General features: G+C 40.9%; 1 protein-coding gene across 4 annotated transcripts in view; it reads left to right on the top strand.

Moving 5' to 3' along the window:
• Window positions 1–13,869, top strand: part of ror2 (receptor tyrosine kinase-like orphan receptor 2) — a 295,023-nt gene extending 281,154 nt beyond the window's left edge. For 3 of the 4 annotated variants that reach the window (XM_073071935.1, XM_073071915.1, XM_073071928.1), the window contains 4 exons: window positions 59–373; window positions 6,538–6,792; window positions 8,503–8,705; window positions 11,052–13,869. In XM_073071935.1, the coding sequence (XP_072928036.1) occupies window positions 59–373; window positions 6,538–6,792; window positions 8,503–8,705; window positions 11,052–12,500 (2,222 nt within the window). In that variant the 3' untranslated portion in view covers window positions 12,501–13,869. The remainder of the gene's footprint in view (window positions 1–58; window positions 374–6,537; window positions 6,793–8,502; window positions 8,706–11,051) is intronic. The other variant, XM_073071920.1, reaches the window with a different exon arrangement.
• Window positions 13,870–24,572: the final 10,703 nt, after the last annotated feature.

Below are 24,572 nucleotides of genomic sequence, written 5' to 3'. Positions count from 1 at the left end.
ACTTGGTAACTATAGTTTAAAAGCAGTGTTCAAATCGAATTGTGTTTTTCCATTTCAGCTGCATTTACTATGATTGGCACCTCCACCCACCTCTCGGACCAGTGCTCACAGTTTGCCATCCCATCCTTCTGCCACTTTGTGTTCCCACTCTGTGATGATAATTCCCGTAACCCCAAACCACGGGAATTATGCAGGGATGAGTGTGAAGTTCTGGAAAATGATCTGTGCAAAACAGAATACATTATTGCAAGGTCAAACCCGCTCATTCTCATGCAGCTTCAGTTGCCAAACTGTGAGGACCTGCCTCTCCCAGAAAGCCCAGAGTCTGCGAACTGTATGCGGATTGGAATTCCTGTGGATAGAATTAACAAGTGTAAGTATGAAAAATATTGTTTGTCAGCAGATCGTCTCAATCCTCAACTTGTTGCATCTTCCCAATGATCTTCCTTGTATTGAGCTGTCGTTTAACTGGATATCAGATGTTATAGGACTCTTACTGATCACAAGGCATGCAGAATCTAATTTAGGGACAATTAATGCTGACCCTGAGGAAAAATGTAATCCTGAGTGAGAAAATTTGTAACCTAATGCACAAAACAACTCAGAACAGCAGCTGATCCTGAACTTGCATTATTTCAGAATGTTCCTTTACTGATACCATCTGGTCCTTTTCTGGTCCTAATTCTCAGAAAAGTCATTAACCTTATTCTAAATGTTCGGCATCCATGATAATTCTATAGATATTAATCTCAAAATAACTTCCTGTCTGAGCTTCTAGGGTTTTTTGCTTACATGCACACCAGTTTTAACTGTGGCAGGTCAGTGTAACTAAAAATGGTGAGGTTAACTTGTATTGTTCACTCTTCTAATCCTATGTTGCTTTGCATCGTAGCTGACTTTAGTTCAAAGAATTTAAAAAAATCATCCTTCAAAAGTGTAACCCAAAATAACATTTTGATCCAGAGGGATGGAGAAGTGTGTGTCATAAATGAATTGAGTATGTGTCTTGACTTTGTGAACTTCCTCAATCTCTTCTACCCCATTATTGTCACATTAGATTTTCTTTTTTGCAGAAAACTCCCTTTCAGATGATGCACCTATAGTGTCTTCAGAATTGCCTGCAGAAGTAACTAGCCAAACTACCGTAGTATTTTTGTGAATATGGTATTTTATAATTGAATTTCAACTATCAGACTTGCTAGCAGTTTCTAGCATGTGTGGTACTTCAAAATCAGCTATATTTAGTTTTTTTTTTAAATTTAAAATCCAATTATTAAAGATATAAGTTATCCCAAGAACATTCTCCAGAGATTTAAACAACTAAGTTTCATGCATCTGTTGAAGGGTTCTCTATTAAATATTTGAAAATTTGCCAAAAAGCATCATCAGACAGCTTGAGGAAAAGATTAGGTTGATCACCTTGAAAGGTAATAATCCTATATATTTGACAGTTAATTTATAAAAACTTTAATTACACATCTTTTACAGTTTTTAAATAATCTTCAAGAGCTGGAGTTGGACGTAGGATTGTCTGGGATGCTGAGGACATCGTAGATAAAAGATTTAGTTGGGGTGGTATGGCTACACCTAAGGTACAGGTTGCAGATAGTTGGGTGACCACCGCAAGAGGTAAAGGGAGGAGACAGTTCAGAATCCCTCTGTGGCCGTTCTTCTCTGTTACACATATATGGAATCTGCAGGGTGGGGGAACTTAGCAGGATGGGAGGGGTGCAGGGTTTCACATTGTTGGATCACTGGAACCTCTTCTGGGCAGGGACAAGAGGGACAAGTTACACCTCAACTGGAATGGAACCAGTTCCTCGGCCAGGAGCTTCGCTGGTGCTACCTTGCAGAGTTTAAACTAGTTTGACAGGAGGTGGGAACCAGAGCACCATGTCGGAAAGTGAAGGGATTGATGTCATAACCAGTAAGAATAGGCAGGAGCAAGGTGATGGACGGGTTGAGTGTGTGCTTTAAAGCTAGTATTATTATTGGTAAGGGTGATGAACTTGGAGCATGGATCTGTATATAGAACTATGATGATGTAGCCATAACAGAGTCTTGGCAGATGGACAACAGATGGATGCTTAATGCTCCAGGGTTTTAATGATTTAGAAAAGATTGGCGGAGGGGCGGAGGGTGAATTGGAGATAATATCACAGCTACACTCCGGGGGCATATTATTAGAGGGCTCATCTACTGAATCCATGTGGGTAGAACTCAAAAGTAAGAAAGGTGCAGTCACACTGGTGAGATATTACAAATTCGCACAGTAACCACCAGGATGTTGAGGATCAGATATGTAGCAGTTTAGGGAAGGGTGTAAAAACAACAGGGTTGTTGTAGTGGGTAACTAACTTCCCTTATACAGACAGCAGCCTCTTTAGTTCAAGAGGTTTAGAAAGAGCAGAATTTGCTAAGTGGATGGAGGAAGATTTCTTTAATCAATATGTAGATGGTTCAACTGGAGGAGGGGCCAAACTGGACCCAATGAAAGGTTGTGAACCTGGTCATGTGACTGACATTTAGGTGAGAAAACAATTAAAAAACAGTGATAACAACTCCATGAGTTTTAAGACAGCTAAAGATAACAATATGGACCTTGTGGGAGAGTCCATGGAGCAGGGCAAATTACAAGAGTATTAGGCAGGTAATAGTGGGCTTTACTTGGGAACAGCTACTTTTGGGCAAGTCTACAGGAGACATGTGGAGGATATTTAAAGATGAACTGGACAGAGTACAGGACTGGTATGTTCCAGTCGGAAAGAAGACAAAAGGGTGGCAAGAAAAGGGGATTGTAGATGTCAAAAGATGTGAATTTATACAAGAAGAAAAAGGAAGAGTTTGTAATGTATAACCTCTTCTCAGTCTTCCAATTGAGTTCAGGTGTTGATTTTAACCAATGTTTCAATGACAAATTCTGCCATCATCATCAGAGGTGGTGCCTAGGCACATCTAGTCCGGTGATAACTCCCATCGTCTCTCCCGCCTGATTGGTTAATCTTCAACCAGTCAGGTTTCCACTATTCCACCTTCTTTAAAATCGTATTCCAGAGCAAGACCTTTGTCTTTGTTAAAATTCTTATTCTCTAGTCTTATTTCAATGGCTTCCATTGAAGGGCCGATGGAAAAACCAGGAGACCTAACAATGACAAAGAACCCGTTGCTACTGCCTGTTGTTCCTATATTTCCGCAATTTCTGGAAGGATAGCCAGGATACTGGAAAAAAACACAGATTAATACTATCCACAAATCTGTAAGCGTGCTCAAATCCTAGCCTATGTGGGTCAAAGGTGACCTGGGACTCAGGACAGCTGCCGCCTACAGAATTCCCTGTGAATATGAAGCAGCGTATATTTCGGCCAGAGGGGACACATAGTGGAAACCCGCGACAAGGAGCATTGGAGGTGTATCCCCAGAGAGATTAGCAGTAGCAGAATATTGCATACACAATGACTACAGGATTGACTTCGACATCACAAAACTACTGTGCCGTGCCAATGGCTTTTGGAACTGCCTAGTGAAGGAAGCCATCAAAGCAAAACTAGAGAATAATAATTTTAACAAAGACAAGGGTCTCACTCTAAGTAAGAACTGGAATTTAAACAAGGTGAGACAGCGGAAACCTGTTTGGTTTATCCTCAACCAATCAGGAGGGATAGAGAACAGGAATTGAGTATGTGCACACCACCAGACTAGACATGCCTAGGCATCATCCCTGAGGAAGATGGCAGAGCTTGTCATCAAAACATTTTGGTTAAAATCGACACCTGTACCTGGCTGGAAGTCTGAGAAGAGTTTATACGTCATATAAGCCAAGAAAGTACTAGATTCTTTCTTAAGTGCATGTAAAATCATACATCTAAAGCTAAAATCAAACAGAGCTCTAGAGGCTTATAAAGAAGCCAGAAAAGAACCCAAACAGTATTAGGAAAGCTGGGTTTGACTGTTGGGCATGAAGATGTATGTGGATAATTCTTTTTAATGTTGTATCAGTCTCTTGTTGATTGCTTCATAAATACCTCAAATTTTAACGTTTGGAAACTGGTGAAATTTTACAGTGACAGGAAAGTTGAAAATATGATGTTCATGTATTTGTGTGAGTTAACAGAAAAGCTATGAAGATCTTGGCCAGGCTAGGCGTATTTGAAATTAGAAGTTGCAATTCAGCCGTGAAACAAGATAGGAAAAAGAGGACTGACGGTTGAAAACGATTAATTCTGACAGAAAATTTTGACAGCCTGGTTCTGTTTTGATACAGATGTGATTTGCACTCATGAATGTTTGACACTGGAGTGTACTTGAATAGTAACATTCATACTGTTTCGCCATTCAAAATTAATTTTTTTAATCGATTCCACGTAAATTATAAAAAAAAGGTTTGACTTTTAAGTGTACTATCAATGAACAAGCCATCTTCTTCTGACCCAGTGAAAGGATTGTAATACTCTGCTGAATATGGAACTTGGGCCACTGGACTTTGCAGTGAGTAAGATAAAATCTTTGGTAGTGATGAGGTTGCAGCAACTAAAATATTTTTGAGCCTCAAGTTTTCAAAATTACACCTCCTTGGTAGTTAAATTCTTTTCTCCCAGTTGACCAACTACGAGTTTATTCAGCTAAAGGGTAAATGTTTATTTAATTAAGTGAAGTAATTATCCTATCCTTTCGTAGCGGTCACCAACCTTTTTAAGCCCAAGATCCCCTACCTCGGTCTTAGTGAAAGGCAAGATCGATCCCAGGTTGATTAGTTACTCACATGCACACTGGGACAGAAAAGACCGGAGGCAAAACCCCGCAACCTGGAAGTAGAAATAATGTATAAACACCTGGGGTACCTTGCGGACCGGCCAACGGGAGGGGGGGGGTGGTGGGTGTTAAACACGATGCAGCGATACTCGAAGCAAGTTCCTTATGTCCAGTCTATTCCGCAATTTAGTTTTCGCGGCTCTTGGCACTTAGCTTCTGTCCCGCTTGCTCACGCTTTTTCCACTCACAAAACTCAACAGGTTTGTCTTTAAGTGCAGGGTGCTTGGACTCAGGTGCCGAAGCAGTTTTGAGGGCTTCATTGCCTTATTAGACAGCCTCCGGGCCCGAACTGCAGCCTCCCGCCTTCTGCCGGTCATGGGTGGTCAAGGTCAGGGCCGGAGGTCCCCGTGCCGGGGCCGTGGCAGTTGCAGTCCGGAGAGAGTGACCGACCAAGCGAAGAGTGCGACAGGGCGCATGCCCGCCCCCCCTGTAGGATCTATCGGCCGACAAAAGTTAGGCTGGAGGGATGCCTTGCAGTAGATCGCAGCGAGGTAGCTGCTCTGCTACTTACAAAACGCTGAGCCCAAATTAGGTCGTCTGTGAATATCTTAACACCGGGTTCCCCACGAACATTCGGTGTGGTGAACAGGTTTAGAGGCGGCGCCCATCTGTCCGCACTCCAGGCCAGTAGCAACAGCACTTCCCACCAGCCACGCGAGGCCAACCAGTGATCTCTGGCTCGAGGGTGTCACTGCGTTGAGGCGACTGATGACCTCGCGTGCATTCAACTTCAACAGTGGGCGTGACAGAGAATGAGGAAAGGTGCAGCTGACTCATCGTTTCCTCATGGCCCGGTGTTTGGGGACCACTGAATTACACTGTGTAGTGCGGGGGAGCTACACGCATGCGCACTGGGCAGAAAGAACAGAACTAAAACCCCGCAACCCGGAAACAATCTCTCAACAGTACTTGTGTATTTATTTTTCTTTTTTTTTTCGGGATCTACTGAGGATGTCTCAAAGATCGACCAGTCGATCGCGATTGACGGGTTGGCGACCACTAAAAGCCATACCTTTGGCCATCAGTCAGTGTGTTAGCATGTGATAAGATCTCAGCTAAGTCTACAAATACTCAGTAGGCAAGACCACTGCCATCCAGTTGGATGACATACAGCCACTTACACTTGTTTACTTTTTATTTTATTAATTAAAAGAAGCCTTCTGACTCCATCTGATAAGTACTAGTTTGGAGGTGAAGTTAGTAAGCCTAATTTACAAATGTATTTGTACAAAGCAATGATATCCATGGTACATGAATTGTTTTAATGTAGATTACTATTGAAGTTTGTTTTTAATGAAATACCAAATTAGGTGGCATAGATAAATAGGAAACAGTCAAAAATAGATTTAAATTAAGAAAAGTAAGAGCTGAGAAAGTTTCATGTACCTAGTGCCTAATCTCATCCACTGAATATTCATTTTTGGGTTTACCTTATGTAAAGGTAAGTTATTGAATGAGTTATTGTTGTAAGGTGTAGCATGCGGACAAAAATATTTTAAAAGAAACTTGATCCTAGGAATTTCATCCACTCTGTCCTACTGCTACATGTGGATTTTACTCTGTTAACTGGAGAATATTAAATTATTATTGCCAAAGTATGGCTTGATTGAATGTTGTTTAACAGAAGAACCAACATTAACTGGTGGAATAACTAGATTAATTCTGACCACTGAAATGTACAGTATTAAGTGTAGTGTGCCCTATATGCTAAGTGTATCTTTGTTTAAGTTGGCCATACAGATCACAACTGTTACAATGGCAGTGGAGCAGATTATAGAGGAACTGTCAGCGTGACCAAATCTGGATACAAGTGCCAGTTGTGGAATTCCCAATACCCTCACACCCACAAGTTCAGCAGCTTGGAATATCCAGAACTTGGAGGTGGCCATGCTTACTGTCGAAATCCTGGTGGGCAGATGGATGGACCATGGTGCTATACCCAGAGCGAAGCTCGTCTTGAACTCTGTGACATCCCTGCTTGCCGTAAGCATTAGTGGCCTGTTTCATGATATATAACTGCACCATAAAGACAAGTGCTAAATTCTGCTAATGGGACAGTACTCTTGTTAACAGTATAATGGTGTTTGTAATTTGAGCATTACATAAATATAATGCAACCTATCATTGACAAGAGACATGGCGGAATGGATTAACTTGTTGGTTGTTCATTTTTGGAAGACATGTCCTTGATGTGAGTTCCAGTTCTCAAGTATATATTGATGGTTTATTTCCACTTCTTTAACCTCTTCTGAATCTGACCGTGCTGTAACTGTCTTTAACTGAAACTCTCAACTATGCCTTTGTTAAGTTTAGGCTTGACTATTCCAAGCACACTTGGCAACCTCTCTCAAACCAGCCTTTTTAAACTTGAGGCTATCCAAAAATATGCTTGTCATTCTTTGATATGCTTCAACTCACTTCAAGTGTTTTGACTGACGTGGACTCATGGTTGAGCAAAGCATTGGTTTTTCAATTCTCCCCATGAATTTAATATCCATACATGACTCTGCCCCCTCAGGAACTCTGTTACCTCTGTCTATCTCTAGTTTTCTAGGATATCCACCTTATACTGATTCTAGACTTTTGATCATGCCTGAATTTATTGCCTTCATCATTGATAGCTGTACATACACCTCCCAAACCTCCCAGATCTTGCATTCCTTTCAGAGGTTTGCAAGATCAGTGATGTTATTTATAAGACTAAGCCTTGTGGGAGTATGGAGATGGCTTTTATTAGCAATGGGAGAAAGTTATGTTTAAGACACAGAGAATGCTTCAAAGATGAATTATGGTTTTGAGGCAGTACTCTGGGTCTAACTAGTCATCTGCTTAGGAAGAGTTTGGAGCCTCTAACAAGGATTTCAAGTTTTTGTTGAGCTCTTGTGATTGTGTCAGCTTACTGATATTTATCTGGACAGACCTCTGGTTCATGTGTGGTTTGATAAGTATGCCAGTGAAAAAAACAAAATGTTGCAGGATTTCTTGCTCCAGCATCAGCAGTCTTATGTGTCTCCATGTATCCCAGTAAGCTGTGGAAGTAAGAAATTTAATCTTAAAAATAGTTGAAATACTTAAGTTTATTCAGTTATGCCTAAGATAATACCTGTTCTGTACTTGTTAACCTGTTTAGAACACCTACTGCAATAATTAGCAGTGAAGTTATTCTAAAAGCAATAGACTTTGGATTTTGAACAAGTATTATTAAATAGCTTATGTTTCAGATTTTTCCCACTTTCTCATCAACTTGCATTTTTATTAGAAAAATATTATATTGTAAGATTAAATGTATATTTGACATTTTACTGACTTACTAGAGCTGATTTAACACTGTTTCCATTTGTGATTCTCAAAACTAAACTAGATTTTTGTGGAGTTTATATTTATCTTTTAACTTTAACATTTTGTTTTGCAAACTAATGAAATTAGGGAATACAGAAAAAAAATCTCAGTGGAATAATTGGGTTAGGACAGATGGGATGATAATTTTTATTTGCTGTGATTCTGGTTTAACTTGATGCTTCCTCAGTCACTAGAGTTTTCAGCAACTTCTGCAATTATCTTTTCAAAAGAAAAACAAAATCAAATCTTATAAGTAAATCTAAGCATGTTTCATAGATTTGTCAGTTAATATTATGGGATGCTTTTGCAAGGCAAACAGCCATATTAACACAATAATTATGTTCATTTCTGCAGATCCACGTGAAAATAGCAAAATGGAAATTCTGTACATCCTTGTCCCAAGCATTGCCATTCCATTGGTCATTGCTTTGCTATTTTTCCTTATTTGCATGTGTCGAAACAAGCACAGGGCTTCTACACCTTCTCCACAGAGGCGCCAACTGATGGCATCTCCCAGTCAGGATGTGGAGATGCCACTCGTTAGTTCTCACAAACAGGTAACTCCTGCAGTAGTTTCTCACAACGTTGTAGTGTTAAAAAAATATTTTCTTATCATATGTTAGCTTAACTAAGTGGCCGTATTCTCATGCTTGACTTCAAAACTGTGAAGGTTTATGTGCATAATCTAAATGGCTTTCCACTGTTGTGGTTAAAGCAGGGGTTCCCAGCCTGGGGTCCACAGCTCCTTGCTCAATTTCCATGGCATTAAAAAAAAGGTAGGTAACCCCCTGAGTAAAAGGGCGCTCTGTTATAAGAGGTGTTTTATTTGTAATGGAATCTTAAACCAAGATCATGTTCGGTTGGTCCAGTTGTAGAAATGGGTTTGAAGATCTAACTACACTGTTCAAAGAAGAATTTGGCATTTCTCAGTGACATTTGCTAGTCATCTGTCTCATTGCTATTTATTGTCATCATTGATTTAAAAAAAAGCTGTAACATATTGTACATATTGGAAGGTAAATTGTCCTAATGTAATTGACAGAACAAAGGGCTTTAAAACATCTTGGGATGAAGTTTGTTTAGAGTGACAAGTACATAACCTGTTCTTGATGCTGTATTGAAATAAGCACTTCTAAACTCAAGATCTCTTTGGCACAACCATAGCTTAAATTCCAGGCTTTTGTATTTCCTCGAAGTTTGTGCTTATTGATGTAAACTAAAGGCTGGTCTTAATGTAGGTCTAATCACTGCCTGGACAAAAAAAAATGTTCTGCATGATTGGAAATTCTACCATTTAAAATCTGGAGATTTGTATTCCACGTGGGAACTTTGATCCAAGGTTCAGCCGCCCACACTCAATATTCTGTCAAAGGGCTTTTCTAAGCTCTCCCAAGAAGTTCCTTTAATTACATGATCAAGGTCTCATTAAAATTGACTTGATTTAAGTCACTGTTGATGTCCACTTGGTTAAGAAAATGGCTCTGTCTTGAAATTCAGAATGGTGTCTCCCAATAAAGCAGAACCTTGCGAACCTGCAATTTACTGTGACAGATCTGATACACTTTGTGAACATGATGAAATTTCTATTTGGTTAAGCTACCTGAAGGTCTTCTATCAATCTGTTTATGATCATATTGCTCTTGGCATTTCTATATTGTAATGCTGACCACTTTGCCATTCAGATCAATAATTCTTTTGAAATTCAAGAATTCCTCCTAAAATCAGAGTAAATTTCAGGTATTGAAATTATGATTCACAAATTCTAATGAAGATTTGCTGATGTGTCTTTTTAATTAGAGCCAAAGCACAGCATAGTATGTTTCAGCCAAGACTTTTCCATCACCATTGCACGAACACCAAGTATTATATACTGTCATAAAAATTGACACTCGTGGTCTTGTGCTAATTGCCACATCCCTCTCCCTAAGCTGATGAATCAATTTCTTGTCATGTGCAACACCAGTTGGAAGCATCAAAGAGCATGCGGTATTGTCTAGAGGTACCATTACCTAGAAAGCTGTATTAGTCTTTGAGTAGAGCTGCCAGATTAGGTGATAGGGGAAGTAATGGGAGAGTGGGGGTGAGGGAGAACTATTTGATCACAGCCAAGTTAATCTCCTTATCAGAGAGTAATTGTAGGAATGACCATCTCAAAGACCATGGCCCCTAACCTCATGTTAAAGATTATCTCCATATACTGTTGGGAGCTACTGGCAGACCTGTCCTGGAAGCTGTAAGTGGCCATCGTCATGTCATTGAGCCTGTAGCAGCAGTCACACAATTGCACTTGCCCCTGGGAAACGCTGCCTCATTCCGCCCTGCAGAGCTGAGGTATGGTTGGAATGACAATAAAGCTTTTGAATCTTGAATCACAGAACCATTTTCCACAAAATCCTGCAAACCCTTGCCTTCCTGTACTAACAAATCAGGCAATTATGTGTGGCAAGGACTAAGGAACAACAATCAGAGACGGGTATTAGCCTTAAACAAAAATCATCACTAAGCTAAGCAGCCAGTCTTTAGCTGATTGAGTGGACTCGTTCACCAGGTGTTAGATGTATATATTTTGTAGAAACTGGCTATTGCTCAGTAATGGAATTACTAAGTAGATTAGTACAGATGTTTTTAATTGCATGTCCAGTGATTTATTGTTAATCACAGGAGTAGGAAATTGGACATTGTTTTTGAAAACAATGCTCACTTTCAGTGACGACCCTTTTTAGTTGTATTTTTAAAGGAATCAAGGGATTATTTTTAATGGAAAATCAAAGAAACAGGTGCATTCTATCAAACTGTCTGTTCCTTTGAAGATTTTAGATTTGTAAATGGACAACTTTGTTAAACTGATTTAACTGAGGTATGCACTTTTAAGGTAACCAGTTTATTTTGGATTGTCTCTTTAGGGGAAATTGAAAGATATTTGCCTCTCTGCAGTGCGCTTTATGGAAGAACTTGGAGAGGACCGATTTGGGAAGGTGTACAAGGGGCATCTCTACAGCACAGGCCCTGGTGAACAAGCACAAGTTATAGCCATTAAAACCATGAAGGATAAGACTGAAGTGTCGCTGAGAGAAGAATTCAAACACGAAGCTATGATGCGATCTCGGCTGCAACACCCAAATATCGTTTGTCTTCTGGGCATAGTTACCAAGGAGCAGCCCATGAGCATGATCTTTAGTTACCCCTCCCAGAGCGACCTCCATGAGTTCCTAGTGATGCGATCTCCACACTCGGACGTTGGAAGCAGCGATGATGACAGGACAGTGAAGTCGGCACTGGAGCCGGCAGACTTTCTGCACATTGTGACTCAGGTCGCGGCTGGTATGGAGTACCTGTACAGCCATCACGTGGTACACAAGGATCTGGCTACACGGAATATCCTGGTGTGTGATAAACTCCACGTAAAAATATCCGACCTGGGCATTTTCAGGGAGGTTTATTCTGCAGATTATTACAAGCTGTTGGGGAATTCCCTTCTCCCGATCCGTTGGATGCCGCCTGAAGCCATCGTCTACGGCAAGTTTTCTGTTGATTCCGACATATGGTCTTTTGGGGTAGTGGTCTGGGAAATATTTGGCTATGGGCTCCAACCCTACTGTGGATATTCCAACCAGGATGTCATAGAAATGATAAAGAACCGGCACGTGTTATCTTGCCCTGACGATTGCCCTGCCTGGGTATACAGTTTGATGCTGGAATGCTGGAACGAATTTCCGTCAAGGCGACCGCGATTTAAAGACATCCACGCACGCCTCCGAGCATGGGAAAATCTATCCAACTATAACAGCTCTGCCCCTGCCTCTGGGGGCAGCAACGCTACACAGACTAGCTCCCTCAGCACGAGCCCAGTCAGTAACGTTAGCAATGCAAGGTACGTGGGGCCAAAACAAAAGGCGCATTTCCCACCTCCTCAGTTCATACCAGTGAAAGGACAGATGCGGCCGATGGTCCCACCACCCCAACTGTACATTCCAGTGAACGGCTACCAGCCCGTGCCAGCCTACGGTGCCTATTTGCCAAATTTTTACCCGATGCAAATCCAGATGCAGATGCCTCAACAGCTACCCCCACAGATGGTGCCAAAGACTGGCTCTCATAACAGTGGAAGTGGGTCTACAAGTACGGGCTACGTCACGACAGCACCCTCCAATGCTTCCGGTACGGAGCGCATTGCTTTGATCCCAGACCAATCAAACGGGACAGAAGATGAGCCTAATGGGCCCACTGTTGTGGATGAAGTACCTCCTCCTCAGAATCTCCAAGAGGAGGAAATGTTGGTACCAGAGACAGAATTACTTGGTGATGCTGACACTCCACAAATTGCTGATGGGGAAATAGACACAGAAGCGTGAACTGTTTTCCTCCAAAGCACAGACAGGCCACAACATTTTCTTACACGTTAGCAAGTTAAGAAGAAATGTGAAACAACAGTGTTAAACCTATAATTCTTCTCATTTTTATCAAGAACACCTCTGCTCATTATTGACATGGGTTTAATTAATCTCTGGCCTGTCTATTAGTATTATACTGCCCTTAAAGTTGTCATTGGTAATAAGAAACCCCCTACTTGCAATTAATATTCGCTGTTCAGTAGAGCATATGCACACAGCAATACTGCAGACCTGAACAAATGTATTTTGGAGGTTTGCATCTCGACTGAATAGGCAGTTTTGATTTTCTACTGTTGCTATGCAACTTTACACTGTCAAGCAATATCTTGTATTTATAAAATAGTATCTTAGATGCTGAGACTGAACTGAAATGAAACATGCTTTATGAAGTAGAAAGTGATATGTGGGGAAAGGTTACCAATGAATATCCTCCAATTCTAAGGGGAGGTGGTCTTGTTTGGTGTATTTGTACATGTGGATGGTAGTTACTTAATTGTCTTGTTGTGAACTTTTAATTAGAATGCTTAAGGAAAGACCTTTGGATATCCTGACAGTATTGTGAATCACAAGCCATGTCTCAAGCTCCTGGTAAGCAATCAGCTGGCTGAAATGAAAAAGACTGGATGTAAATAACCTTTTCAGGGGAAGAAAAAAATGAAAGAGGTTTCTGAAGTATCCTACCATTTGACGCGAAAAAGATCTGGTCTGTAGCTAGCTACTGTATGGCATATGATAGAGGAGATCTGCTCTGTTTTAAAGTGACACTGAGAAATGTTACAAAACAAACAGCGCTTCAGTGTACTGTGTTAATCGGTAACTGATGGTTTAACTGCCTAACTCTACTTTCCATGTATAATTTCCATTTTTAAACACTAAATATTCTTTGTAAATACAAAAAAAATAGATATTTACTTTTAAAAAATCCTGCAATTTGTGTTAATCTTTTAGGATTTTGCAAACTTTTGAAAGTGGAGTCCAATCCTTCCTTTATCACTTTTTGAAAGGAATTGTGCTGTACAGAAAATGAACTTTGCATTTTTACAGACATCAAGCCTTTAATTGTAATTTATATTTCATGGTATTTGATAGATTTCTGACGTATACCTGATTATACAAAGTTTGATTTTATAATTTAACTGCAAACATGCTAAGTAAATACATATTTCCTTTGATTTACCCTTTATTGTGTGGCCTTTAAATTTCTTGCTTAGTTTATAAGGAGGTTTTTGCTAAGCACGTCAAAAGATTTGCATAACTGTAATGAGCACACTGTTTATATATTTTGTAAACCAAGCTGCATAACATTTCAAATAAAGTGATTAAATACCAAGCATATGGAGCGTTCTTATTATAAGTAATTTTCTTAGTGATATGCCACAGTAGATATGATGCAACTCATTTTCAAATGCTTATAAATTTAAAGCAATTTGGTCAATGCTAATTCTTTGCACAAGCAAAATAATTTTCATGCATTTCCTGCATCTAATCTATACAAAATTAGTTAATTGATTTAATTCCTCTTTATACTTGTGTTTATAGTTTTTTGTATGTAGGCATAAGAGTGAATCAGTTTGCATGAATTAAACCTGAATGAATTCATTGCACCATTGCCATGAAAGCATTACCACTTGACCCGTTGTTTTCAAATAAGAGGTTTCTCCACATGTGAGGCTGACTCAGCTCCAGGAACCACTGGATATATTGGATACGTTTGCTCCCTAGAATATAATATTCATAGAAACATAGAAAATAGGTGTAGGAGTAGGCCATTCGGCCCTTCGAGCCTGCACCGCCATTCAGTATGATCATGGCTGATCATCCAACTCAGAACCCTGTACCTGCTTTCTCTCCATACCCCCTGATCCCTTTAGCCACAAGGGCCATATCTAACTCCCTCTTAAATATAGCCAATGAACCGGCCTCAACTGTTTCCTGTGGCAGAGAATTCCACAGATTCACCACTCTCTGTGTGAAGAAGTTTTTCCTCATCTCGGTCCTAAAAGGCTTCCCCTTTATCCTTAAACTGTGACCCTTCATTCTGGACTTCCCCAACATCAGAAACAATCTTCCTGCATCTAGCCTGTCCAATCCCTTTAGAATTTTATACGTTTCAATAAGATCCCCCCTCAATCTTCTAAATTCCAGTAAGTATAAGCCTAGTCGATCCAGTCTTTCTTCATATGAAAGTCCTGCCATCCCAGGAATCAATCTGGTGAACCTTCTCTGTACTCCCTCTCTGGCAAGAATGTCTTTCCTCAGATTAGGGGACCAAAACTGCACACAATATTCTAGGTGCGGTCTCACCAAGGCCTTGTACAACTGCAGTAGAACCTCCCTGCTCCTGTACTCAAATCCTTTTGCTATGAATGCCAACACACCATTTGCCTTTTTCACTGCCTGCTGTACCTGCTTTCTCTCCATACCCCCGATCCCTTTAGCCACAAGGCCCATATCATTGAATGCCCACCTTCAATGACTGGTGTACAATGACACCCAGGTCTCGTTGCATCTCCCCTTTTCCTAATCAGCCACTGTTCAGATAATAATCTGTTTTCCTGTTCTTGCAACCAAAGTGGATAACCTCACATTTATCCACATTAAATTGTACCTGCCATGAATTTGCCCACTCACCTAACCTATCCAAGTCACCCTGCATCCTCTTAGCATCCTCCTCACAGCTAACACCGCCGCCCAGCTTCATGTCATCCGCAAACTTGGAGATGCTGCATTTAATTCCCTCGTCTAAATCATTAATATATGTTGTAAACAACTGGGGTCCCAGCACTGAGCCTTGCGGTGCCCCACTAGTCACTGCCTGCCATTCTGAAAAGGTCCCGTTTATTCCCACTCTTTGCTTCCTGTCTGCCAACCAATTCTCTATCCACATCAATACCATACCCCCAATACCATGTGCTTTAAGTTTGCACACTAATCTCCTGCGTGGGACCTTGTCAAAGGCCTTTTGAAAATCTAAATATACCACATCCACTGGCTCTCCCCTATCCACTCTACTAGTTACATCTTCAAAAAATTCTATAAGATTCGTCAGACATGATCTTCCTTTCACAAATGCATGCTGACTTTGTCCGATGATTTCACCTCTTTCCAAATGTGCTGTTATCACATCTTTGATAACCGACTCCAGCATTTTCCCCACCACCGATGTCAGACTAACCAGTCTATAATTCCCCGGTTTCTCTCTCCCTCCTTTTTAAAAAAGTGGTCATGTGCCATGTTCGTACAGAGATTATGGCAAACATTTATACCAACTTAAAAATAAATCATATCTACTTTTCTAGCAGTATTGGTGGAGGTAGTGCTGTATGTTTTTCTTTACCCTACGAATATAATTACTTCCTGCACTGTTGCAAGAACCGAGGATGTTTTTAGCCATATTCAAGACTGGAAGCAGTTCTTATTTGAATGGGCAGCCGCCTGAAGCCAGGAAAACGTACTGAGCTGCTATAAACAATGAAAGATGAAAAGTAAGACTGTTAATGTTCCAGTGAACTAGCAATCAAATGCAACTGGAATGGATCAGAGTATCATTAACATTATAGAGGAGTCGTCACTCAGAGTGTCCGGGGGTATCATTCTAATCTATTCCTTCAGCCGGACTTGCCACTCAAGATGCATGTCTTCACTGAACAGCACATCCCTGTCCTAGTAGCTTTAACAGCTGAAGTGGCCGTGCAAAGACTTGACTCATCTTGCTAAAACCTGCACCGCAGGTAACTCATCGATGCGCACACGCACTTAACCAGTTACCAAGGTGTGTGAATGTGAAATGCTGAATGGTGTGAACATTGTAAAAGTGTTCAGGAGCTTTCTCAATGGAAGTTGTAGACACAAGAGGCTGCAGATAATGGAATCTGAAATAAAAAAGACCCCAACCGCATCATAAAAGCAAAGGGACATGCATTAGGAATTCAGACAGTAATGGGTCCATTCCAACCAAGATGCCCATCTAAGCTAATCCCATTTGCCTGAATTTGGCCCATATCCCTTTAAACCTTTCCTGTCAATGTATGCCTTTTAAATGTTGTTAATGTACTTGCCTTAACAACTTCCTCCTCCGCTCACTCCATATGCTGACCACTTAACAGAGGGGTCTAAAGCCAGGTTTGAAGTAATTGGTAGAAAAATTAGGAGATCAGCCATCAGGCTTTTGAACCAAAGGGGGTAACTTAACTCAACTTCATTTGCCCCGTCACTGAAATGCTCCCACAATCAATGTACTCATTTTCAAGGATTCTTCAGCTCATATTCTCAATATTTATTGATTGCTTGCTTGCTTATTTATTTATGTATGTTTTTGCACAGCTTGTTGTCTTTTGTAAACTGGTTGAACACCCAAGTTGGTGCGGTCTTTGATTCTGTGGTTATCATTCTTGGGATTTATTCAGTATGCCCACTAGACAATGCATCTCAAGTTCATATGGTGACATATCTGTACTTTGAGATTAAGTTTACTCTGAACTTGAACTCTTGAGATGAGGAAAATGTTTTCCAGCTAGAGGGTGATTGGAATGCAGAGCTTGCTGCATGGAAGAGGAATGGATATGAAACTCTCATCACACTTAAACAGCATTTAAAATGTAAACTTGTTTATCTTTCCTCAGATGCTGTCAAACCTGTTGAGTGTTAACAACGTTTTGCATTTTAATTTCAAATTTCCAACATCTGGAGTCTTTTTTCATTTACATTTTGAATCCAAATAAGTGGTTACTTAACAACTCTGACAGAATTTCATATGTGCTTCGCAGACAGTAGGGATTTAGCATCTGCTTATGCTGGGTTTAATTTAGTTTTGCAAGCAGGAACAACATCTTTTGTTGTTTCATTCGAATAGGTAACGTATATTTTAATTCCACCACGGATTGTAATTTTTGATTATTTATTTATTTAGTAATAGTCTAGGCCTTTTGGCCCTTCGAGCCACACCACCCCAGCAGCCCCCAACAGACCTGATTAACTTCAATCTAATCACGGGACAATTTACAATGATCAATTACCCACCCAGCATGTCTTTGGACTGTGGGAGAAAATAGATGACCTGGAGTAAACCCACGCATTCCACGAGGAGGTCGGACAGAGACTCCTTACAGAACGGCGCAGGAATTGAACTCCGGAACGCCCTGAACTGTGACAGTGTTGCGCAAACCACGACACCAAAATATACTGTGAGCATGCTTTCCTTAAATTAGAGTGTTTTCCAGTATTCACGTTTTTCATATCTCGCCAATATAATACCATAACAATTAAGATGTTATTTATATCTGCAATATTTTCTTAAGGACTTCAAATAGAGTAAAATAGTGCACACTTAATTGCTAAAGTATATTCTAGAAATAGCAATAGTATTTAGAAAGTCAAGTCAAGTCACTTTTATTGTCATTTCGACCATAACTGCTGGCACAGTACATAGTAAAAATGAGACAATGTTTTTCAGGACCATGGTGTTACATGATACAGTACAAAAACTAGACTGAACTACGTTAAAAACACACACAACACAGAGAAAGCTATACTAGACTACAGACCTACACAGGACTGCGTAAAGTGCACAAAAACAGTGCAGGCATTACAATAAATAATAAACAGGACAATAGGGCAAGGTGTCAGTCCAGGCTCTGGGTATTGAGGAGTCTGATAGCTTGGGGGAAGAAACTGTTACATAGTGGCAAGAGGGAGAAGAGATTGTATGAAGGGTGCATGGGGTCCTTCATAATGCTGTTTCCTTTGCAGATGCAGCGTATAGTGTAAATGTCCGTGATGGCAGGAAGAGAGACCCCGATGATCTTCTCAGCTGACCTCACTATCTGCTGCAGGGTCTTGCGATCCAAGATGGTGCAATTTCCAAACCAGGCAGTGATTCAGCTGCTCGGGATGCTCTCAATACAACCCCTGTAGAATGTGATGAGGATGGGGGGTGGGAAATGGACTTTCCTCAGCCTTCACAGAAAGTAGAGATGCTGCTGGGCTTTCTTTGCTATGGAGCTGGTGTTGAGGGACCAGGTGAGATTCTCTGCCAGTTGAACATCAAGAAATTTGGTGCTCTTAATGATCTCTACCGAGGAGCCATCGATGTTCAGCGGGGAGTGGTCGCTCCGTGCCCTCCTGAAGTCAACAACCATCTCTTTTGTTTAGTTCACATTCAGAGACAAGTTTTTGGCTCTGCACCTCCTCTCTGTACGCTGACTCGTTGTTCTTGCTGATGAGACCCACCACGGTCGTGTCATTGGCGAACTTGATGACGTGGTTCGAGCTGTGTGTTGCAGCACAGTCGGGGGTCAGCAGAGTGAGCAGCAGTGGACTGAGCACGCAACCCTGGGGATCAGGAAGTCTAGGATCCAGTTGCAGAGGGCGGTGTTCAGGCCCAGTAGGCTCAGCTTTCCAATCAGTTTCTGAGACTGAGGTCTATGACAGCAATGTTTTCAATAAGCAAACAAGCAAAATATATTTTTAACATTACCAATTACAGCTATAAGTAAAATAAAACTTATGCATAAGTGTGAGGTGTTGTATTTTGGAAAGGTAAATGAGGGTAGGACATTCACTGTGAAAGGTAGGGTCCAGTGGTGTGTTGTAGAGCAGAGAGACAGGAGCACAAATACACGGTTTCCTGAAAGTAGCATCAGAGATGGGTGGGTAGTGAAGAACACTTTTGGCACAAACTGGCATTCATCAGTGGGCACTGAGTACAGAAGATGGGACATTATGTTGCCATTAAGTTGGAAAGAGTGTAGAAAAAAATTTATGAGGATGTTACCAGGTAAGACTGAATTAGAGAGGTTGAGCAGGTTAGGGTTATTTCCATTGGTACATAGAGAAATGAGGGATGATCTTGTATATCAAATCATGAGGAGCATCGTGCACACAAGTTCTGGAATGAACAACTAGAGGGCATAGGTTTAAAGTTAGAGGGGTGAGATTGAATAGGAATCTGAGAGGGAGCATTTTCAACCAGAGACTGGTCAGTATATGGAATGAGCTGGAGGAGGAAGTGGTTAAGTCAAGTACTTAGCATTTAAAAGGCTTACTCAGATAGGAAATGTTTAAAGGGATCTGGGCCAAACTCTGGCAAACAGGACTAGCTTAGATAGGCATCTTGGTCAAAATGCACCGATTGGGGTGAAGAGCCTCTTTCCATTACTGTGTGAGTCTGTCTCTAACTTCCTAATGCAGGTCCCTTTGCTTTTACAGACACAGTTGATGTCTTTTTTTTGTCAGATTCCAATATCTACAATCTCTTGTGTCTCCAACTTGTATTTGGTATGGCAGCTTTTGACAGTGGGGAGGACTGTGCCTATGATAGACCAGGCTGTGTCCGCTACTCTTTTCAGTCTCTTGTATTACTGTACGATAGAACTGCTGCACCAGGCCATGATGTGACCAGTTAGGATACTTTTTACAATGTACCTGTGAAGTTTGTAGAACTCTGATGTGGCAATCCTCTAAGCTTCTAAGACCAAGTAGAGATGCTGGCATGGCACCTTCATGCTAATGTCTACGTGGTAGGTCCAGAACAGGTCATCTGAGATGTTGATACCTAGGAATTTGAAGCCATTGACTCTCTTCATTGTTAACCCACCAATGAAAACTGGAATCACAGACACGAGAAAATCTGGGGATGCTGGAAATTCAAGGCAACACACACAAACTGCAGGAGGAACTCAGCAGGCCAGGCAGCATCTATGGAAAAGAGTAAACAGTTGATGATTTGGACCAAGACCCTGTTGCAGGGTCTCAGCCCAAAACACCAACTTTATTCCTTTGCAATGAAAACTGGAAGGTGGTTTCCTGAATTCCTCTTTCTGATGTCAACAATTAATTTCTTGGTTTTGTTGACATTGAATAAAAGTTCTTGTTGTTACAACATCACTCACCTAGGGGTACTGTATCACTCGTGTATAGTGACTCATCACCTATGATTTGGCGAACAACAGAGGTGTCATCAGCGAATTTTGTTGATGGTATTGGAAGTAAGATTAGCCATGCAATTATGGTGCAAAGAGAATAGAGCAGGGGGCTAAGCACACAGGTCTGAGCTGTACCTCCATTGATAATTACACAAAAATAGCATAGTGACAAGAATAGCTCTGGGGCTGTGTATCCTGCAGTGAGTGACTCACCATCTGACACCTCAGTTTGGTTCTACCAAGATGAAGGCACATGTCAGGAATGTGATAAAATATTCTCCACTTACCCAGTCAAGTGCAGCTCCAATGTTCTTGAGAAGGTTGATGCAAAGTAGATCACTTGACTGGCATGCCCTCAATCAGCCTAAATGTCCATTTCTTCCACCAACTAGACGCCATCACAAGTCACGAACAGCTCTGGACTGTAAATGTAAGCTTCTTTTTTCTTTTCATTTTTTTTGGGAGGATCCAGCTGACTGCCAAGTTCAGCACCTGTTGCCAGTCCGTAAATGCTATTGAGAATGTGGTGGTGAGCCAGCATTTTCTTGGGCCACAATAGTCTGCCTAATAAAGGAACTTGCATCGCATTGTTGAATTTGGACCTAGTGATGGTGGAGACGGGCACATGAACGATGCAGATGGCCATGTCTTAGCAGCTGCTGAATGCACGCTCGGCAAAATGTGGTTATTTCCCCAGAGACACATCATAAACCTGCGATTTTTCATTAACAAGAGCAACAAGGACAGCAGATATTATAGGAATATGATGACCTGCAGATTCACACCCAAACCATGCACTTTTCTGACCTGTGAATATCATGCCAAACTCCTCAGTTTGCACTCCCTATGGCCTTCCTCTTGCGGTTCTCATTCAATTCATTAAAGCCAATAATGTTATGTGGAGCTACCCAGTGTTCTGCTGACACTTGTCTAGATTCCCCTGTACTTTTGGCTGACCACAGTTCACCACCACAGGGTATTTCCTTCAGTGCTATTGCCTCACATGAGCTGTTTTTATTTGGAGGGGTTTTATTTGCGACACTACTGTCACTTCTCCATTTCAAAGATTCAAAGTACATTTATGATCAAAGTATGAACGCACTGTATGCAAAGTATAAATGTAACCCTGAGATTTGCCTTCCCACACACAGCCACAAAGTAAAGAAAACCATGGACCCGTTCAAAGATAACATCGAATACCCAGCGTGAAAAGAAGGAGAACAGATCACACAAACGGCAAAAAATGAGCGGAAAACACAGAATATAAAACATCGAACCACAGAGTCATTGAAACAGTCTAGAGATGTTCAGTTAATTTCTTCATCTCCTGTTAACACTGTTAACTATGAAGCTGTTTTCTGTTTTCAATCCCTGCATGCAGGAAGCTGGTTGATAAAGCTGATGAAAATTGACATTACGATATGTCAATCCATGGCCTCCTCTACTGCCTTGATGAGGCCACACTCAGGTTGGAGGAATAACTCCTTATATTAACTCCTTATACTACCCAGACGGATCTGGGTAGTCTCCAACCTGATGGCATGAACATCAATTTCTCGAACTTCCGGTAATGCCCGCCCCTTCACCTTTCCCATCTCCTTTTCCATCTGTCATCTCCTTGCCTGCCATCACCTCCCCCTGGTGCTCCTCCGCTCTTTCCTTTCTTCCATGGCCTTTTGTTTTCTATTAGATTCCGCCTTCCCCAATCAACTCTTTCACCAATCAACTTCCCAGCTCTTTACTTCACCCCTCCCTCTCCCAGTTTCTCCTATCACCTTGTGTTTCTCTCTCTCTTGCCCTCCCCCCCACCTTTTAAATCTGCTCCTCATCTTTTTTTTTCTCCAGTTCTGCCAAAGGGTTTCGGCCTGAAATGTCAACTGTGTCTGTTTCCATAGATGCTGCCTGGCCTGCTGAGTTCCTCCAGCATTTTGTGTGTTGCTTGGATTTCCAGCATCTGCAGATTTTGTCTTGTTTGCTGATAAAAATTATTGTTTTAATAAGTCTATTAGAATTAGTTAATACTTCATTAAGATCTCTTGAACCCTCTAGCTCACATACAATTGGAAGAAAAGTCCCTTACGTTTAACCTCAGAATACTTCACTCATAAACAAGAAAGGTTTTGCTCATCAGCATTTACTATTGTTCTTGTAGCTTGGAGACTCGGTGATGTGATGCGTTAAGCTTACTAACCATAAAACCCTTATCCCCTACTTTATACTCAGAATTCCATGACCAGACTCCCTGATGAGCGTTTGCCAATTTGTACTTAGTGTGAGTCATTTGTTCCATGAAATAAAATTATTCTTTGGATCCATTCTAAGTATTTAAGTATTTTGAGGCATGGATGGAGACAGCAACAAAGACTATGATTTATGCATCATTTATTTCTCCTGGGTCTCTGAATCACAGACTGAATATTCTAACTAAATATTACACACATCACCATAATGAGCATTTTCATTAAATACTTTCATGATGTATCCATTGGAAGTGTGCATTTGCATGAAGGATGTGCATGCAATCTGCCTTTCTGTTGTTAATGTTGGTGGTCAGTCTGATAAATTTGTTACATTTTCCACAGATTCTGCCTGACCTGTTGAGCATTTTCAACATTTTCTATTTTATAATTTCCACTTTCACTCTGTGAAAAGATGTAGCAATGGTGCGCGTGTGGTGAGCTTGCCACTTGGAAGCTCATTCCTGAGGTTACAGCTTGTGGCCAAGTACCAGCAGCTACATGACGTGGAAACACACCAGTCTATTAGCACAATGCAGGAGTGGAAAATTGGTGCTGCTTAAATCCACACCAGTAGTGTATGGATTCAAAACGGTAGTGTTGCACATTGATAACTTGCCCCATCATTGAACTGTTCCCACAATCAATAGGCTCACTTTCAAGGGCTCTTCATCTCATGTTTTTGGTATTTATTGCTTATTTATTTATTATTATTATTATTATTATTATTACTTCTTCCTTGTGTATTTACACTGTTATCTTCTGCACTCTGGTTGAACTTCCTAGTTGGGTGGTCTTTCATTGATTCTATTACGGTTATTATTCTACACATTTATTGAGAATGCCCACAGGAAAATGAATCTCAGAGTTGTATACAGTGACATATATGTACTTTGATAATAAATTTTATTTATTGAACTGTGAATCTTTTTGGACAATGATAGTGCGATGTCCAATACTATTTTAATGATCCTGAATCAGCACATACAAATGTTTATGTGTTTGCATGTTAGAATGGATATTATAAAGTTTGTATATCAGGCATGTGCATAAAAGGAAAAAGATCTTCAAATGAGGGGGCTATGGACAACTCCAATCTCTGCAGCCAGGACAAGGAAGGCATCAGCAGATTCACCACAGACCATGAGAATAAATTCATTCTGGCATCTGGTCCGTGGTGTGAACTTGAATGTATTCCACCAAACTTCTGCCAACAGACACGGCTGCTGGGAATTTTAGTCAGCTCTTGATTACAGCTTACTCATGCCCTTGATTTCCATATTCTCTTTAAGCTAATTCCTGTTAACATCAGTTATCATTGCATCAACAAGAATGCATACAAAATTTTATTTAAAAACACCACTGAGTTCTTTTTTGTGCTAACTTGGGGTAGCCATGAGAAGGAAGGATGGGAATACATTGCTGTTTACTCCTTTATTCCTTTCCTGCTCTAGTTTGTACAAACGTTTGTAGTTGAATGGGTGTTTATTTGAACCAGTTTTTTAAATCCCATTGTTTTATCAAATTATTCATGGGGAAACATAGCTTTAAAGGTGAGAGGGGAGGAAAGTTTAACTGAGATGGGGCAAGTTTATTTTACACAATGAGAATGGTCAGCCCTGCTGCGGTTAATGGTGAAAGTAGATAAGATGGTTGCATTCAAGAGGCATTTAAGCAAAGCCACAAACATGAAAGGAAGGAAGGGATCTGAATGCACAAGAGACTACACAAGCTGGAACCTGCAGCAAAACTCAGGGAGTTAAGCACCATTAATGGGAGGAAAGAAATAGCTGATGATTTTCATCAGTACTGAAAGCAGAGAGGTGAAATGACCAGCACAGAGCGGAGAAAGGGAGTGGTAATAAAGATCTCCA

This window comes from Hemitrygon akajei, chromosome 2 (assembly GCF_048418815.1).
Source record: "Hemitrygon akajei chromosome 2, sHemAka1.3, whole genome shotgun sequence".
NCBI classification, from domain to species: Eukaryota; Metazoa; Chordata; class Chondrichthyes; order Myliobatiformes; family Dasyatidae; genus Hemitrygon; species Hemitrygon akajei.
This window is presented reverse-complemented; position numbering and strand designations above follow the sequence as displayed.